A 20,996-nucleotide genomic window follows, 5' to 3' on the forward strand; every position below is an offset into this window, starting at 1 on the left:
TATTCAGAACTCTCTGCTACAAATAAGCTTGTGCTAACAGCACAGTGCTCTCAACAACTCAGTACAATAAAACTTCCTCCAGCTCTCGGTGGTTCACGAGTGCCCTGTCAGTCTCTCTCTCTCATCATGCATGCAGTGCCTCGCTAAACCACGCCCCCTCCGCAACATAATCTAACACTCATTTCAAATGCAAAGATGTCAGCCAATCACAACAGTGGCCGTTTTCACTGAAGTCTCACAGCAGACATGCCCCTTGAAACAGGGCATTCAGCCAGAGGGGTAATAACAGTATAGAAAAAATGCCTTTTATTTCTAAATCATACTAACAATATAAGTACACCTCAGGAAACATTATAAAACAATAGAAAAATGTCATGCCATGGGACCTTTAATAACTTGTAATCTAGTCAGAGATTGTCTCATTATAAGGATGAGATAAGAGGGTCTGTATCTCTAACCATTGGAGAAAGCGTAACGGCTAACAATTAAAATCATTAAAATTATATGGTTTTTTTTTTACCATCATTCATTAAAAAGCGTTATACCATCATCAGCAGTCATAAATCATTACAGTGCAAGATTAACCTGGCAGCGATAGAAAGAACACTTCATTTTTTATTTTCATTAAACAACATACAATATAACATAATATGTATAATTAAATGATTAATTTTCTCTTTAATTATTAAAATGCATAATATCAGTGTAATTTGCATACATGCAGTTATAATAAGCATTACAATTCAAGTCTTATCAACTGGTAAAACCTGAAAGCCGACAATATACAATATCACTCAATATTACTATTAAATACTATGGTAATGCTGTAAATTAGTCCTACCTGTTGTGACATTCCCTTCTCTACCTTCTTTTATAAAATAACAATTTTATCATAGCAAAATCTACATACCGTTCCCAACAAAAGTCTTGTTTAACGTAAAACAGGTTGAAGATTAGTAGAAATAATTTTAGATTCATTAAATGATAAGCTATTTCCTCACAAAAGCGGTTTATTCAGTGTAGTGAAGACTCTTCCCCATTGACATCCATTTAAAAAATGGCCTCCGGTCTCCTTTTCTGCATGTGTATCAACACAGCCTTAGCGTTAGCATTAGCCATTACACTTTTTTGACTAAAGGCTGGCTTGCCTTCTAATGGCTTTGGTTGAGTTAACTACTAATGTGAAATAGGATCTCCATCCTAAATATTTTAATCGGAGCTGAAAGTATCTCACTGGTAGCTGGAGTGAAAGCATAATCTGATCACATTAAACAAACATGAAAGATAATGTGTAGAGCTTTGTGAATGACTGGTGTTACAACATTTGCTGAAATCTGATGTTCGCCATCCCTGCTCAACATCATCAAAAGCTTCACTCTCTTCCAAAATCAATTGGAAGGCCCTCTGAGCAGCAAATCTTTTGGCCATCTTGATCAGTTTTGATAAGGAACCACACTGGAAAAGCTATATTTATTATGTCCCGCCCCCAATTTGCAGCTGGGATAGAGTATGATAAAATAAAGATTGGTTCCCACAAGACAGAGGGTAAAATGTGCGGGATAGTGCATGAGAGTAGACTGTGTTGGCTTGAACAACTTCAAAACTCAGACTCTCACACACTCACACACACACACACCCACATCTGGCATCTGGTTCACTATCTTTGTGGGGACTCTCCATAGACGTAATGGTTTTTATACTGTACAAACCCTATATTATCTCCCTTTACACTAACCCTACCCCTACCCATCACACACAAAACTACAGGCATTTTTACATTTTTCAAAAAAACTAATTCTGTATGATTTATAAGCTTGTTTCCTCATGGGGACCTCAATTTATGTCCCCGTGGTGACATTCCCCATGATTCAGTGTGCATTCAGGTTGAAGTCCCCACCGGGATAGAAAAACATGAACACACACACACACACACACACTAACAGCAGGCCCAAAATAATTAATCGTATAATTTTTCTTTTGATAAAAAATGAAAACGGGTCCCACAGACCCGAACACCATACAAGGGTTAGGTTTAATGTTTTCAACCCTAATTTGTATATTTTTCAACAACAACAAAAAAATGTATCTGAGAATTTTTTTTTTTGTCTGCTACATATTTAAAAGATATTAGTTTCTTAATACATCCAATTGTTTAAGCTTTTTCTGTTTGTTAAAGGTCCCATGGCATGCAAATGTCATTTTATGAGGTTTTTTTAACATTAATATGAGTTCCCCTAGCCTGTATATGGTCCCCAAGTGGCTAGAAATTTTGATGGGTGTAAACCGAGTTCTGGCTGTCTTTCTCTGTCTTTGAGAAAAGGACAGCCCAGACGAGCTGATCTTGAATTTTTCTTTTATGACGGAAAGGTTACCTCCCCTTCCTCTGTTTTGGCCGCCCAGAGCACTCGGAGAAAATTAATTCAGTTCATATCAGCACAGGCTTTACCAACAGACTTTACAATATGGATTTGATAGCACCGTGACAAACAGTGAGTAACAGTGTTCATTAATGCCTGATCTGTGATCAGTGATTTCTGATGTGTAGCTAATCATTCAAGTTCACTCAGACTTTCTTTCTAGATCGTTTAATGATCGGCGTCTTGATGCCCTAAGCGTAATGCATCAGTGAATCAAGCCAGTGACTAAAACGACCGTTTCTGTTAGTAGCATGAAATAAATCCGTTTTTTAAGTGATTAAACAACAGAGAGCGATCAAAAAACACTCTTTATAATGTCCGGAGCTGTCAATCACACATTGCGAGTGTATCTGCACACTTACCCAAACTGTTATGCTGCACAAAGCTCTTACTGTATGTCGATGTCGTGTTTGCTGTTAGTTGTGGTGAAAGCATTTTGTGAGAGAAAACGCGTTGCAATGAGGAGATCACTGCATTCACGCGATCAACAGACTGTCTGTCTACTCAATGCTCATCACTGCAGCCTTTCATTTGACAGGAATAGATCATAAAATAATGCTATAATCCACACTTTGACGATTCGTTCATCTCGACGGCTGTAATTGTACATTACATGTGTTACAAAGTTCGTAGAATAAGGTGGAAAAAGACAGAGTCGACGTGACTGGGACTTTTTATTCAGAACTCTCTGCTACAAATAAGCTTGTGCTAACAGCACAGTGCTCTCAACAACTCAGTACAATAAAACTTCCTCCAGCTCTCGGTGGTTCACGAGTGCCCTGTCAGTCTCTCTCTCTCATCATGCATGCAGTGCCTCGCTAAACCACGCCCCCTCCGCAACATAATCTAACACTCATTTCAAATGCAAAGATGTCAGCCAATCACAACAGTGGCCGTTTTCACTGAAGTCTCACAGCAGACATGCCCCTTGAAACAGGGCATTCAGCCAGAGGGGTAATAACAGTATAGAAAAAATGCCTTTTATTTCTAAATCATACTAACAATATAAGTACACCTCAGGAAACATTATAAAACAATAGAAAAATGTCATGCCATGGGACCTTTAATAACTTGTAATCTAGTCAGAGATTGTCTCATTATAAGGATGAGATAAGAGGGTCTGTATCTCTAACCATTGGAGAAAGCGTAACGGCTAACAATTAAAATCATTAAAATTATATGGTTTTTTTTTTACCATCATTCATTAAAAAGCGTTATACCATCATCAGCAGTCATAAATCATTACAGTGCAAGATTAACCTGGCAGCGATAGAAAGAACACTTCATTTTTTATTTTCATTAAACAACATACAATATAACATAATATGTATAATTAAATGATTAATTTTCTCTTTAATTATTAAAATGCATAATATCAGTGTAATTTGCATACATGCAGTTATAATAAGCATTACAATTCAAGTCTTATCAACTGGTAAAACCTGAAAGCCGACAATATACAATATCACTCAATATTACTATTAAATACTATGGTAATGCTGTAAATTAGTCCTACCTGTTGTGACATTCCCTTCTCTACCTTCTTTTATAAAATAACAATTTTATCATAGCAAAATCTACATACCGTTCCCAACAAAAGTCTTGTTTAACGTAAAACAGGTTGAAGATTAGTAGAAATAATTTTAGATTCATTAAATGATAAGCTATTTCCTCACAAAAGCGGTTTATTCAGTGTAGTGAAGACTCTTCCCCATTGACATCCATTTAAAAAATGGCCTCCGGTCTCCTTTTCTGCATGTGTATCAACACAGCCTTAGCGTTAGCATTAGCCATTACACTTTTTTGACTAAAGGCTGGCTTGCCTTCTAATGGCTTTGGTTGAGTTAACTACTAATGTGAAATAGGATCTCCATCCTAAATATTTTAATCGGAGCTGAAAGTATCTCACTGGTAGCTGGAGTGAAAGCATAATCTGATCACATTAAACAAACATGAAAGATAATGTGTAGAGCTTTGTGAATGACTGGTGTTACAACATTTGCTGAAATCTGCTGAGCTTTCCACTACGCACACACAATCAATACCTGCCATTTTAAATTGAGTCAATCAACTCCAAATGTTTCCTATTACATACGCAGGAGATCATTTAACACTGGTTATTTTCTATGTGGGATCTTGGCAACTATCGAGAAATGTTATTCTTTAGAAATTGAAGAGTAAACATATTCAGAGGCTCTGGCATAAGCACTTAAGGCTATTAGCGGTTATGGCTGCATGGGAGACACGTGGGATTCTTGAGGATGGTTTAAATTTAATATCTTTTTATCTATCTTTATCTCTGTGGCTTTTTTTCTTTGTTTTTGTATTAGCTGCAGGGCACACTTGTATCATCAGAATTCTTTCTTTCTTTCAGGCCTCTTTTCCAGAATTTAGAGTTTTTTCACACATTATTCTTTTAATCAAAACGGAACTCTGGGCCCAGCGGAGATTAAACGTTTTTTTTTTTAAAGAGTCCTTAATCCTCCCTGGAGACTTTCACATATATGTCTTAATCCACTGCATTGGGGATACATTTTTTTTTGCAGAAAGAAAATACATTTGGCTAATAGAGGATCTAAAAATCATGAGACCATCTGTTTGACCAACCAATGGCGACATACATAGTACATTTATTTTTTACTTATTTTACATACATACTTATTTTTGGGAAACCTGTTTTAAAGCAGGTGGTTTTATTTTTCCAGTTCAATCAGGTTATGCTGTTGGCACAGAACTCCCTTTCACCTTTCAAATTCAGATTTTACTATTCATTATTATTAATAACAGAATCCCTAGTGCAGGGGTAGGCAAGTTCAGTTCTAAAAAGCCGCTGTCCTGCAGAGTTTAGCTCCAACCCTAATCAAACACACCAGAACAAGCTCATGAGTGTCTTCAGGATTACTAAAGTCATAGATATACATAATAAAGGCTAGATGTCTCGTCTGCGCTGCTGGCCATTGTAGGTCGACATCCGCACCTGACAGCCATCTTGTCACAGTCAGCTCGCTCACTCGTAACAGTGTTTTAATGGTGCATGTACTTTTTAAATAACCATAACTTGCTAAATTTTCTACCGATTTTCAGACTGTTTGGTTTGTTATTAACGTCAGAGATGTAGTTATGACACTGCATACTTATGAATAATTGTTCATAATTTGTTCAAGCATCCAGAATTATAGCCACGTTAATAACGTTTGTAAGAAACCAAACCATTTGTAAATCCGTCAAAATTTCAGCGAGATAAGAGTATTTGTGTTTGTGCAGATCACTCACCTACATCAGGTACCACAGAGCCCGCCTGTGACAAGATGGCCGCCGGTGATGACGTTAGAGACTCCACCGTAAGACATCGAGCCTTTATTATGTATAGCCTATCTATGATTAAAGCTACAGGCAGGTAAGGGTTTTTCAGGATTGGAGTCAAACTCTGCAGGACAGCAGCTCTCTAGGACCGAACTTGACTACCCCTGCCCTAGTGCATGGTATCAGGGTCAAATTTATTGCAGGTAATTTCACATGCTCAAAGCCTACACTAAATATTTTCTTGGGAATATCACAGTCATGACACTGGCTGTAACACAGTATTTCTGTTTCTGTTAACAGATTGTAAAGACCTGAGGTGTAAACTGACCTGTAGAGTTGGTGGGACTAGACGTCTGGTTCCACAAGATCAAAGTGCGAGCTGAGAAAATAAAATAAAAAACAATTAACCTCTTAGATGCACAGTATGGGGTCATGTCCTTTTCTGAAATGTGACTTTTAAATGTGTATTTTACACTAAAATTAAATGTATTTTTAAACATTCAATTTAAAAAACTACACACATGCACACGTTAACATATTTTTATAAAATAAAAACATATTTTTAAATTAAATAAAAAGTCAAATAAATATTAAGTGTCACTTATCAATATTTCCTGTGCATAAATACAAGTATAGTGCAGAGCTTCTTACACACAATACAATACTATAGATAACATTTCTCATGACTTGCGACTCCTTATATTGCTCGATGACTGGTGGATGATGACGATCCTTGCTGAAAGTGTGACATTTACAAACACTCCCACATTCTCTCGTTCTCAGATTTAATTTACAGCACATATTTCTTGGTTTCTCACCGACAAAGGATCAATGCCTGCAGATGTCCCCATTTAAACAAATCAATGTATACAAAAAGTTGATCTTGCAGGTTGGGCTGTTTGTAATCAAATCAAATCAAATCAAATCAAATCAAATCAAACTGGCTTAACCGACCGTCTGCAAGCTGTCTCACGTCACAGAAGTCAGATAAATCCCAACACATAGAGACTCTCTCACCTAGATATTATCACATAGATTCTGTGTCTGTTCCCCGAAATAGTAAATACAAAAAACTCTCAAACCCATTCAAGGGTAAAAATTTAATTGATGTTCAGCAAATAAAAAACAGATAATACAGATGAGTGCTTATTGTAAATTATATGATTACAGATCATAACCTAGATGTGCTGTGCCAGAACCTGGCTAAAACCTGATGTTTACATTAGTTTAAATGAGTCCACCCCTCAAGATTATTGTTATAAACACGAGCCGCGTCTGAAAGGCAAAGGGGGAGGTGTTGCTGTAATTTATAGTAATATCTTCAGTATTAATCAGAAGTCTAGTTTCAAATATAATTATTTTGAAGTTTTGGTGCTTTACGTAACGTTATGTAGTGTAAATGATAAATCCCGTTTGACATTTGTGCTGGCTACTGTATACAGGCCACCAGGGCACCACACAGACTTTATCAAATAATTTGCTGATTTTCTATCTATTAGTTAGTACTGGCTGCAGATAAAGTCCTAATTGTTGGTGATTTTATTATCCATGTAGATAATGAAAAAGACGCCCTGGGATTGGCATTTAGAGACATTCTAAACTCTATTGGAGTTATGCAACACGTGTCAGGACCCACTCATTGTCATAATCATACTTTAGACCTAATATTGTCACATGGAATACGTTTTGATGCCGTTGAAATTCTGCAGCAGAGCGATGACATCTCAGATCATTATCTAGTATCATGTATACTTAATTAAGCCAAGGCTGCAAAGCCGTCCCCTCGTTACAAATATGGTAGGACTATCAACACAACAATTTGGTTGCATGATTGCATATAGAAAGGCTGTAAAAACTGCTAGATCTGCTTATTTCTCAGCTCTCTTAGAAGAAAAGAAACACAACCATAGGTATTTATTTTATACAGTGGCTAAATTAACAAGAAATAAAGCTTCAACTTCTGACGTTTCCAAACAGCACAGCAGTAATTACTTTATGAACTTACATGCAAAATTGAAAATATTAGGGAGAAAATTATAACTATGCAACCATCTACTACAGTATTGCATCAGACTGTGCATTGTAGTGTCACTGAGAAAAAATTACACTCATTCACTGCTGTAGGAGAGGAAGAATTGGCTAAACTCGTTACATCATCTAAATCAACAACATGTATGCTCGACCCTATACTGACTAAGCTGCTGAAAGAGATGCTTCCAGAGGTCGTAGATCCTCTTCTTAATATCATTAATTCATCTTTGTCATTAGGATATGTACCAAAAACCTTTAAGATGGCTATTATTAAACCTCTTATTAAAAAACGCAACTTGATCCTACAGAATTAGTCAATTATAGGCCAATTTCAAATCTACCATTTCTGTCAAAAATGCTAGAAAAGGCAGAATCCTTACAACTATGCTCCTTTTTTAGAAAGAAAAAGTATAAACAGGAAGCGAGAGCGAATGCACGCTGTTTTTCACTGAGGAGCCGAACTTAGTGGCTCAACCTGCAGTGATGGTACAGCAACTGTGGCGACGGGACGTACGTCTCCGTTCCCTCCTTCAGGGAACGAGGGTTACCATACGTAACCGAGACGTTCCCATTCAGTCGGTCACGTTCGACGTACGTCGGACGTACCGACGAATTGGGATATCCTATGGAAAACGCCACAGTTACTACCACTTCCAGCGCCCAGCGATGAGCCCCTCAGACCCCGATCTGATGCGGGCGGGAAAGTTCACGCAGGGAGAGTCCAAGCTGCTGTTCCGCAAGACCCATTCAGCTGACTGTATTGGATAACGCTGGGAAAGCGTGCCTGTGAAGGCAGCTGCGGAAGCCACATCATGCCCAGAGGGAGTTAACATGTGGAGAATACACGTATGGGCTGGCCGTGGGCAGCACAACATACGGAAGTCCCAGGGGTGGCCCCGGCCAATTCGTGGAGGGGGACAACACGTACCTGGGACGGCAGAGGAGACTCTGCCGAGGGAAAGACACGGGCTCACCGTAGGGAGCCGTACCGTGGAAGAATACACATATGGGACCGCCGTGGGGGTCACTACATAAGGAACCCAGCCTAACACAAGTTTCACCAATGCATACGAGTGTTAGACCTGGCGTCGAACGCTCCGCCACGTCCGACTGCCGCGGGTTGCGGAGGACTCAACAGGGTTCGCCGATCCGGGGAACTCGACTGGAGCAGAATAAGCGCACGCATCCGTCTACCATAGGGGAGGGAATGGTGCAGCAAGCCGACACTAGAACGGGCACTTCGGTGTTACTGACTATGGGAAGTGAGCACACAGGAAGAAACCGGCTCTACACGGAGGCTATAGAATCTAGCGAACGTGTTAGGTGTCGCCCAGCCCGCAGCTCTACAAATATCTGTCAGCGAGGCGCCACGAGCCAGCGCCCAGGAAGAGGCAACACCCCTAGTCGAGTGGGCTCTTAACCCGAGCGGGCAGGGCACGTCTTGGGACTGATAAGCCAAGACGATGGCATCCACTATCCAGTGGGCCATCCTCTGCTTGGAGACAGCCTTTCCCTTCTGCTGTCCTCCGTAACAGACAAAGAGCTGCTCTGAGGTCCTGAAGCTTTGCGTTCTATCCACGTAAGTCCGGAGAGCATGGACGGGACAGAGAAAAGCTAGGGCTGGGTCTGCCTCCTCCGAAGGCAGCGCTTGCAGGCTCACCACTTGGTCCCGGAAGGGAGTAGTGGGAACCTTGGGCACACATCCAGGCCGGGGTCTCATGATCACATGAGAGTTACCGGGCCCGAATTCCAGGCACGATTCGTCAACCGAAAATGCCTGCAGGTCCCCTACCCTCTTGATGGAGGCCAACGCAGTCAGGAGTATTGTCTTTAATGACAGAATTTTCAACTCAGCTGACTGCAGAGGCTCAAAGGGTTCTCTCTGTAGTGCAGTTAGCACCAGAGTTAAGTCCCAAGAGGGTATGGAGGGAGGACGAGGCGGATTTAACCTCCTCGCCCCCCTTAGGAACCTGTCAACCAGATCGTGCTTACCTAGAGATTTTCCATCTACTAGCTCATGATTTGTGGCAATAGCGGCAACATAGACTTTGAGGGTGGAGGGAGACAGCCTTCGCTCCAACCCATCTTGTAGAAAGGCAAGCACAGAACCGATCGAACATCTTCGGGGGTCTTCTCGGCGAGAAGAGCACCAATCGACGAACAGGTTCCACTTCAACGCATAGAGGCGCCTCGTAGAGGGGGCTCTAGCGGAAGTGATGGTGTCAACTAACGCTTGCGGTAGGTCACCTAGAACCTCTGCGTCCCGTCCAGGGACCAGACATGGAGTTTCCAGAGGTCTGGACGCAGGTGCCATAGGGTGCCCGTCTCTGAGTCAGGAGGTCCTTCCTCAGAGGAATGGGCCAGGGAGGTGCTGTCGCAAGGAGCACTAGTTCCAGGAACCAAGTCTGGTTGGGCCAATATAGAGCGACCAACAGGACTTGCTCCTCGTCCTCCCTGACTTTGCACAGTGTCTGCGCAAGAAGGCTCACTGGGGGAAACGCATACTTGCGTTCTTCCCGGGGCCAGCTGTGGGCCAGGGCATCCGACCCGAGGGTTCCCTCGGTCAAGGAATAAAACCACTGACAGTGGGTCGTCTCTGGGGAGGCAAACAGGTCTACCTGTGCGGCCCCGAAACGACTCCAGATTAGCTGGACCGCCTGGGGATGGAGTCGCCATTCTCCCGGAAGCACCGGCTGACGTGACAGCTCGTCGGCTACACGATTGAGCAGGCCCGGAATGTGAATGGCACGAAGCGACCTCAGATGCTTCTGACTCCATAAGGGGAGATGGCGGGCGAGTTGTGATATGCGACGAGAGCGTAGACCACCCTGTTTTTTGACGTACGCAACGGTCGCAGTGTTGTCCGTACGGACCAGAACGTGCTTGCCTCTGAGCGGAACTTTGAAGCGGCTGAGTGCAAGACGAACTGCTAACAACTCGAGGCAATTGATATGCCATTGCAGTTGAGGCCCCGTCCACAGACCCGAAACTGCAAGCCCGTTGTACGTGGCACCCCAACCCGTGGATGAGGCATCCGTGGAGACAACGGAGTGCCTGGACACTTGTTCTAGGGGAACTCCCGCCCGTAGAAACAAAGGGTCCGACCATGGGCCGAAGGTTTGGCGGCACCTCTGAGTCACTTGGACACGGAGGGAACCGCTGTGCCACGCCCATCTCGGGACTCGATCGTGTAGCCAGCGTTGAAGCGGTCTCATATGAAGCAATCCGAGCGGCGTTACTGCGGCTGCGGATGCCATATGCCCCAGGAGCCTCTGAAAATGTTTCAGTGGTACCACTGTCCTGCCTTTGGACGAATTCAAGCAGTTCAACACTGACTGGACGCGCTCCTCGGTGAGGCGCGCTGTCATGGCGACCGAGTCTATCTCCCTACCGAGAAAAGAGATCCTCTGTGTGGGACAGAGTTTGCTCTTCTCCCAGTTGACCCGAAGTCCCAACTGGCTGAGGTGACTGAGCACCTTGTCCCTGTGTTCGCACAACTGCTCTCACGACTGGGCAAGGATCAGCCAGTCGTCGAGGTAGTTGAGAATGCGAACACCATGCTCTCTCATGGGGGCAATGGCCACCTCCGCAACCTTCGTAAAGACGCGGGCGACAGGGACAGGCCGAAGGGCAAGACGCGGTACTGACATGCCCGTCCCTCGAACGCGAAGCGCAGAAAGGGGCGGTCGAGGGGAAACGAGAATGAAAGTACGCGTCCTTCAGGTCGATCGCTGCAAACCAATCTTGGGGACGGACGCACCTGAAGATGTGCTTCTGCGTTAGCATTCTGAACGGCAGCCTGTGAAGGGACCGGTTCAAGAATCGCAGGTCCAAGACCGGCCATAACCCGCCGCCTTTCTTGGGTACAATGAAGTACGGGCTGTAGAACCCGGACCTCATATCGGCTGGAGGGACCGGCTCCATCGCGTCCTTCGCCAGTAGGACTGCGATCTCCACCCGGAGCACGGGGGCGTTCTCCTTCGCTACTGGGAAGTGAACGCCCCCAAACTTAGGGGGACGCCTGGCGAACTGAATCGCATAGCCGAGTCTGATGGTACGGCCCCGAGACGGGCTGGGAAGCTCTAGCCAGGCTTCCAGACACCGAGCAAGGGGATTAACCACAGACGTACCCGCAGCGGGGCAGCGACGCGGAATGCAGGGATCCGACTCGGACGGCATGGAACGGCCCGAAGTGGGATCTGAGTGTGCTGTGCAACACTTACCTGCGTCCGCGGAGGGGGCGTGCGAGTGTGGGGAGGCCGCTTGAGTGCGTTCCCACAGCCGGCGCCCCCTGCTGGCGAAGGGAGAGGCGTCTGAGGGTGGCGAGGCATGGGAGCGTCGACCACCGCCAAGCGCGCTCCCAAATGAAGGAGGGGCTCAGCGTGGCAAGGCTTTGTGGCGTTGCGCACGGTCTGCCTCACCTCCTTCCTCAGCGGGGAACAAGAGTGGCGAGGCATAGCGTCGCGCACTGTTGTCCACGCACCGCTGAGAAGAGGGGAATGAGAGTGGCGAGGCTTTGTAGCGTCACACACTGCCATTCTCGCCCTCTTGTGGGGAGGGGAATGAAAGCGGCGAGGCTCTGTAGCGTCACACGCTGCCATTCCTGAACTCCCGAGGCCCAGAGGTATTGGAACTGCTCTTTTTTTTTTTTTTTTTTTTGGGTACCACTGGCTGTTTTTAACATCAGTGGCGGAACAGAATTACTAATGGTTTTCCACCCGGCCCTCCTCCGGGGAAGAACTGTTCCAGACCAAATCCGGGTCAATTGTGTTTCTGGACCAGGGTGGACATCGTCTAGCCAAGGGCCAGCGCTGTGCGCAGCTCAACCTCAGCTCAGAACTACCCTCGTGCACTAAGCAGGGCGGCGGTGGCCTGCCAGTGGCACTGCCACCCCACCGATGAGGGTAGTGAGAGAGAGGAAAACTTTATACAGATTATGGCCCTATTGGTGTTCCATATTTTGGCACCAATAGTTCCACAGTGCCAAAGCCTTCCAATGCACATCCGAAAAAAGGCAAGGGGCAGGCAAGGGGCAGGCAAGGCGATTTACGCGTTGCACTATGCCTCAGCCATCCGGGAAAGCATGGCTGTCAAGTATGAATCTGATTCAGCACGAGCGCCCACTATTACGGTGGGAATCTCAGAATCATCTTCATTTTCAACACATAACAGCCCTCTCTCCGATGCAGCGATTGACATCTGTCCTCTGCTAGAGCCCCAAATGAAATGCAAGGTCCCCTTTCAAGGACCAGCAATCCCATCTGTAAGCTACCAGCAGACACGTGAGACAGTGGGCGTGGCCGTGAGACGGCACACGGCGCGCTGAACACTCAAGCCCTTATGAAAAAGGCAAGACGAACAGCGCGCCGACGTGGCTATGCTCTCGTGAGAGAGCATAGACCACCCACGAACACAGTCTCAACATGCTTGCGATGCGATAGAGGAGTGAGGGGCCCACAGAGATGTACGCGGCGGGGAAGCCTCACTGTAATCCTCAGGCCACCCAGGCTTATCAGCCAAAATAGTCCCCCCTCTGGTGCACCAGAAAAGAGACTAGATCGGGGTATAAGCGAAGGGACTCAACCCCGTTTGAGGCATCATAGTCTCGACCGCGCATCGGAGGTGCCGAGTGCCGTGGCAACCCGCGCTGTCACCCGGCAGCCAGACGGCACACGGCGTCTCTCCCCTGGGAGAACATGGATCACCCACGACACAGTCTCAACATGTTTATGCGAGAGGGATCGTGGCCGTCAGGACAGGAAACAACCGCATCCAGAAACGCACGAGTGGAATGACGTCTTGAAAAAGACGCAGTGTCACACCCGTGTTGCTCTTTTGTGAGGAAACGCTCTTTAAACAGTGCTGAAGCACCCAGGGGAAGACCGCAGCAACACACAGGTGGTAAGTGCAGTCCTGTGGTGCACTCACTGAAACAAACGCCCTCACCAAACCGACAGTTGCTGTGAGAACAGCAGTTTGTTATGCTGATGCAGCGGTGAACATGCGTTCGCGCTGATTGTGCCTTTTCGCCAACACAGAGTGTCCTTTTCGTTCTCTGGAGCATCTCTCTTGCAGATAGGCTCTCTTTTAGAAAAGCGAAAAGTGAATGGGACTGATAAGTGAATGACAGCGTGCATTCGGTCTCGCTTCCTGTTTATACCCGCGGCGCGGGGCGGAGCGCGAGATGCAAATCTCGCACGCCAATGGCCCATTGGCCTGTTCTCTATATCTCGAAGCTGATAGGGGCTCCCTGAAGTGATCCCAATTCGTCGGTACGTCCGACGTACGTCGAACGTGACCGACAGAATGGGAACCTCTGCACGTAGTAACCTAGAATACTGTCTAACACTTGATGACTGCTCTGTCAAGTCCTCGTCGTCAGTGAGGAACCTGGGTGTGCTCTTTGATACCAATCTTTCATTTGAAGGCAACGTTTCTAGCATCTGTAAAACCACATTCTTTCATCTTAAAAATATATCTAAATTACGGCACATTCTTTCAATGCAAAATGCTGAACAGTTAGTTTACGTGTTCATGACCTCAAGGCTAGATTATTGTAATGCTCTACTGGGTGGTTGCCCTGTTCACTTAATAAATAAACTGCAGCTGGTCCAAAACGCAGCAGCTAGAGTTCTTACTAGAACCAGGAAGTATGACCATATTAGCCCAGTTCTAGTCAACACTGCACTGGCTCCCTATTAAATATTGTATACATTTTTCAGTCTAGCTAATTACTTGCAAAGCACTAAATGGTTTAGCTCCCCAGTACTTGAGCGAGCTCCTAACACATTATACTCCATCACGTCTATTGCGGTCTTAAAATTCTGGCCAGTTGATAATACCTAGAATATCAAAATCAACTGCAGGCGGTAGATCCTTTTCCTATTTTGCAGCTAAATTTTGGAAGTCTTCCTAGCATTGTTCCGGAAGCAGACACACTCTGTCAGTTTAAATCTAGTCTAAAAACACATCTTTTTACTATGGCATACACATAGAACATTATCAATTTATATTATCCAAATCAGTTAAATTATTGTTTTAGGCTGCATTAACTAGGTCAGCCGGAACCTGGAACATTTCCCATAACACCTGATGTACTCATTACATCATAAACAGAATGGACCTGCACCTAGACATGACCAAAGCATCCCTGAAGTGTCTGCAGAGACCGTGTCAACTAAACTTTCCCCTGTGAAGGCCTCATCGACACGACATCCAGTAGGACTGATCCTCAACAAACCCATCTCCTGCGTGATGACTCTGATCTTCAACCAGATGTAACTGGACAAATACTTTGAATGTTCTGATCTAATATGAATTCTGTTTCGTAATGTTTGCCTGAATCATAATCATACACTGTTTGTTCGTTGGGCAGAGGAGAACTGGCACCCCGACTGAGCCTGGTTTTTTCTCCATTCTGTCACTTGATGGACTTTTGGTTCTTTGCCACCGTCGCTTCTTTTGCCTTTGGATTTTGGCTTGCTTAATTGGGGACACTAAATATTCAACTATATTATGGATCCGCCAACATTAACACTATATGAAAACTGAACTGAGCTGGATGACATTACTGTTTTCTTCAGAGCAGCTGTACAGCCGAATAAAATTCTGACTTGACTTGATTATTTTGAACATTTCCTACTGTAAATATTGTATTATTAGTAATATGTGTTGCTAAGGACTTCCTTTGGACAACTTTGAAGGCGATTTTCTCAATGTTTCGATTGTTTTGCACCCTCAGATTCCAGATTTTCAAATAGCTGTATCTTGGCCAAATATTGTCCTATCCTAGTCTGATGTAGCCAGACCTTCAGACTGACGGCAGAAGGTCTGGACTCCATCGCAGCTTTCATTGGCCAAGGATCGCCCAAGAGGACGATTGACTGACATGTAACGCAACCAATCACAGTTTGCTTTGTTCCATGTCATGTTTAGGGGCGTGGAAATATAAAGTTGATGTCCCTACAATAACAGACGTGCATCTAATAAATGATTCAGTTTGCTGGTCCCCAACATGGGATGCCAGTTGCTGGTTTGCTGGTCCCCAGCATGGGATGTCGGTTGCTGGTCCACAACATGGGATGCTGGTTTGCTGGTCCCTAGCATGGGATGCCGGTTGCTGGTCCACAACATGGGATGCTGGTTTGTTGGTCCCCAGCATGGGATGCTGCTTGCTGGTTTGCTGTTCCTCAACATGGGATGCTGGTTTGCTGATCCCCAGCATGGAATGCCAGTTGCTGGTTTGCTGGTCCCCAACATGGGATGCCGGTTGCTTGTTTGCTGGTCCCCAACATGGGATGCTGGTTGCTGGTTGCTGGTTTGCTGGTCCCCAACATGGGATGCCGGTTGCTGTTTTGCTGGTCCCCAGCATGGGATGCCAAATGCTGGTTTGCTGGTCCCCAACATGGCATGCCGGTTGCTGTTTTGCTGGTCCCCAGCATGGGATGGTGGTTTGCTGCTCCCCAACATGGGATGCCGGTTGCTGGTTTGCTGGTCCCCAGCATCATGGAATGCTGTTTGCTGGTTTGCTGGTCCTCAGCATGGGATGCCAGTTACTGGTTTGCTGGTCCCCAACATGGGATGCTGGTTGCTGGTCCCCAACATGGGATGCCGGTTGCTGTTTTGCTGGTCCCCAGCATGGGATTCTGGTTTGCTGGTCCCCAACTTGAGATGCCGGTTGCTGGTTTGCTGGTGCCTGACATGGGATGTTGGTTGCTGGTTTTGGGTGCTAATATGATTCCAGCAAGACCACATCTAAACGTGCGTATGTGTTAAAAATAGCTGAAGTCAGTTTGAACCATTATGGTGATTAATGTTTCATTATGTGACTTTTAGTTGGGCCTTGACTTTGGTTAAATTATTACTCTTATCAGCAATTGTTAAAAGTGCATGTTATCACTATACTGACTACAATATTTCATGCTCCTGACTGCAATGACATACCTTTTACGGTGTACCCTTTAGATCCTTTTAAACGGTCAAATCCTTTGATCCTTTGGAACTTTTGACCAGTTTGAATTTTTACTTTGTTTAAAACTTCAGATTACATTGATTAATAATATAATCATAACTAAAACAATTACCATTACTCACACTCAACCCCGCTCTGATTTGCTTGAGAACAGCATGACTATGCTGGCCCACCAGTTATACTAACCAGTTATCAGTGGTGGAAAGAGTACTGAAAAAGCATACTCAAGTAAAAGTACTGTTACTTGTCAAAAAATGTAGTGCTATTTAAACAAATTAAAACATAAACCTGATTTAAATATAAATCTGATGTTTTATGAAAGTTGTTTGCTATATACATGGACAAAAAATGTAAATCGCCATGTGAGAACACATTACATTAAAATATGCACTTCAATAAGCTGACAGAAAGCAGGTTAATGCGTTTACATGTTGAGTTTAATCAATAAGGGACAAAAATCTAGCAGTGACGATCGGTTAATGCCTAATGCACTTTGAAGCCTGGCAAACAATCAAGCTAAATTAAGAGTTTCCAGCATGGCACCGCGAGCTCGTGCAGCGCGAACAGAATGCGTACCATTTGTGCATGTATTAGAAAACGTAATATTCTGCAGTCAATTTTTTTGTTTAAGGCAATTTCACGATTTCAGTCATCATACAGTAACCAGCAACAACCCTCTTTCATAGAGCGCGCGTGCCTCTCACGGCTGGTCGCATGATTGATTTGACGGGAGTCACACGTGTGACGCATGGAGTCACAGGACTGATTATTCGTCTTAGCCAATCACGTTGACAGGAAAAAAATAAACAATGTAGCGACGGCAGGTTTAGGGAAAATAGCGCAGTAAAAGTACCGATACAGCACTTAAAATGTACTCAAGTAAAAGTAAAAGTACAGTAAAAGTGTTTTTAAACTACTTAATAAAGTACAATTCCTGAGGAAAAACTACTCAATTACAGTAACGAGAGTATTTGTAATTTGTTACTTTACACCACTGCCTGTTATAAACCAGCCTGGACTAGCATGGAATTCATCCATGCTGGATTTTTCAGCAGGGTTGTGCTCTTTTGCCTATCAATTTATGGTTAAATTTGTTTCTCTAGACACCCTCCTGTCTGCTGTTCAGCAAGATAAAACAAGCACACATCTATTAATCTTCTACCCCACAAAAACGACAGACAGTTCAGCTGGAACAAAACACACACACTGGCGCTAATAACCCAAGCTAGCATGTCACCGTATCTGCTCATCCTCTGGCCCGGATATACCAGGTGAGTGGACAGGGATATATGCTGAATAATTCATAATGGATTTGAGCAGCTCTGCTATCAATTTCTTTTCAAATCACAGAAACGGATGTGCAAAACAACGTATTCTCAGTATCGTGCTGTAAACATATTGATTTGAAAATGAGGTTCCACCCTACGAATGAAGTTTGTTTATTTTGCAGCTCAATGAAGAACACTGCTATTTCTGCAAATGTAATTTATCCTGACATCCATGTTTATGTTTATGTCAGAGATTTTATGGGAACAATACGCCTCTTAGGAAATAATGATCTCGATGTGCTTTATACAAGCTACTGCAAATCTCTCAGGGGAAAAAAAAATCTATTCTTGGATGTTATTTACTGATAGTTTGAAGTTTACTTTCATACATCTCCCAAAAAAATCTGCTAATCTGAGCAGCTGAAAAAAAAAAGTGCTAATGGACACACATCAAATAACTGTATATTTTTGTCAGATCTGCTTCTGTGTCTTGCACTCTGTGGGACTTTTATGTTGAAGTTTCTCTGTACATAGTCTCTGTGTTCTTTCCTGTGTCCTATTTCCTGTGGCCATGTTGTAATTTTGTAGTTTTTTTTCCATTTTCATTAGTCTGCTCCAGGTGTGTCAGTTTCCCTTGTTAAGCTCGTTTACCCCTCTGTCGGTCGTTGTTTGATGTCATGCAGGTGTCTGCAGATCCCCGTCTTTGTTTTTCTCAGTGTTATTTGGTTCCTGATTAATGTTATGATTGTTTATCGTTATTAAAATCTCCCTGCATTTGGATCCTCATCTCTGCCTGCCGTCTTTGATTTCCCTTGTGTTCCATGACAGAACGACTGACCCCTAAATGGATCCAGTGGGGAGATTAATGCGTCTCCGTCAAGTTAAGTCAAGTCACCTTCATTTAAATAGCGCTTTTTACAACACAGATTGCTTCAAAGCAGCTTTACAGTGATAATAGGAAATTACGTTTCGTTTTAGAAGAAAAGTTTTTGAGTGATTGATTTTCTGTTGTAGAAACTGATTAGTTATTTAATTTGGTGGCATTTAAACAACACCATCTTCAACTAAAACAGAAACGGCTCGGGTTATGTATATAACCCTTGTTCCCTGAGAAAGGGCAGTGAAAGACGCAGTCCTCGTTCCCTTTCTCAGGGAACAAGGGTTATATACATAACCCGAGCCGTTCCCTTTCGAGGGAACTCGCACTGCGTCGGAACGAGGAATTTGGGGAACGAGTACCCACTAGGCCACACTGAGGGTCGCGCCTGCCCTAGTGTGAAGCCGGAGACCGGGCACAACTAGGACTGGAGTACCCTAGCGCCAGGCGTCGCAGGGAGGTGCAAGCTATAGAACCGTATAAAAGTGTGTGGGGTAGCCCACCCAGCAGCCTCGCAGATATCCTGCATAGGGACTCCTGAAAGGAGGGCCACCGAAGAGGCCATGCCTCTGGTGGAGTGAGCCCTCACGGCCATTGGTGAAGGCAAATTGCACCCCTGATAGGCTGTGGCTATTGCCTGGACAATCCAGTTACTGATTGTCTGCGTGGACGCAGGCAGCCCTTTCTTGGGTGAACCAAAGCACACTAATAGCTGTTCCGATTTCCTCTACTGTGCAGACTTCTCCAAATATATTTTTAGAGCTTTGACTGGGCAGAGCAGGTGAAGTCTCCCTTCTTCCGCCGTAGCGTGAGGCGGAGGATGGAATGCCTGAAGAACCCTAGACCTGGCCACACTAGATGGCACCATGGGCACGTAGCCCGCCCTCGGATGCAAGATGGCCTTAACTCCGCCAGGGGTAAACTCCAGGCAAGTCGGCGTTACCGCCAAGGCCTGGAGGTCCCCCACTCTACTCAGAGAAGTGATAGCCAGGAGAAAGGCTACCTTAAGGGTCAGGTTCTTTGCTTCAGCCGACTCCAGCGGCTCAAAGGGGGCCTCAGCCAACCCTTCAAGAACCACTGCCAGATCCCAAGTTGGAACTCTGGAACGAGCCGCAGGCCTCATCTTCCGAGCCCCATGGAGGAACCATACAACCAACTGGTGCCTACCCAAAAGCCCATCACCCAAAGGAGTGTGGAAAGCCCCAATGGCAGCCACGTACACCATGAGTGTGGACGGGGTAAGACCCACAAAGAAGCGATTTTTGAGGAACTCCAGCACTGAAGCCACTGGGCAGTTAACTGGGTCCACCTCACGCTCCCTGCACCAAGTGGAAAACACATTCCACTTGAGGCTGTACAGTCTCCTCATAGACGGAGCCCTGGAACTGAGCAAGGTCTCAATCACATCTGCCGGCAGGCCGGCCTCTAGGTACCTGACCCCCTCAGGGGCCAGACCCAAAGGTTCCATATTTCCGGCCGGGGGTGAAATATTGTGCCCCCCGCCTGAGACAGGAGATCCCTCCTCAGAGGGATCTGCCATGGAAGACCCGCCAGCAGAACTATGATATCTGAGAACCAAACTCGAGTCGGCCAACGAGGTGCCACCAGAAGCAGGCTGACACCTCGTCAACGGACCCTCTCCAGGACTCCCGGGAGCAGAGCGATCAGGGGAAATGTGTACAGACGCAGCCTCGGCCACGTCTGAACCATGGCATCCAACCCCAGCGGGGCTGGAATAGTTTCATTCAGACTTTAGATACGCTGTTGCTTAGGGAGCGTCCCCAAATTCGTCGTTCCGACGCAGTGCGAGCTCCCTCGAAAGGGAACCCCATCTGCATGGCAACAGCATTTGGTGGCCCGAGAACGCAAACCATGAAATAGGTTTGAAATAGTTTTGAAACTTTACCATCATCATCCCGCGCAAAGCCCAAAAAAGGCGAATCCGTGAAAACAACGACGGCATGTACGCAAGCATTACGTGTTCAGCCTAGGCAAGCGTGTTTGAATGTGTATGTGAGCATATGTGTTTTTATCTGTACAGAGGGGAAGGGAAGGAGGCATTCACAGGGGAGAGTCTAGTTGACACGGTCTCTTCCAACACTTCATGGGTCGTGTATAGGAGCAGGTCC

The 20,996-nt window shown here is 45.1% G+C and overlaps 1 protein-coding gene across 2 annotated transcripts in view; it reads right to left on the reverse strand.

The window, feature by feature from the left end:
* The window catches only part of crhr1 (corticotropin releasing hormone receptor 1), a 234,492-nt gene that overhangs the window by 133,631 nt on the left and 79,865 nt on the right, over positions 1-20,996 (reverse strand). For both annotated transcript variants that reach the window (XM_079827237.1, XM_079827238.1), the window contains one exon: positions 6,049-6,099. In XM_079827237.1, coding sequence (XP_079683363.1) covers positions 6,049-6,099 — 51 coding nt within the window. The remainder of the gene's footprint in view (positions 1-6,048; positions 6,100-20,996) is intronic.

Source organism: Gobio gobio, assembly GCF_949357685.1.
Source record: "Gobio gobio genome assembly, chromosome: 1".
Lineage (NCBI taxonomy): Eukaryota > Metazoa > Chordata > Actinopteri > Cypriniformes > Gobionidae > Gobio > Gobio gobio.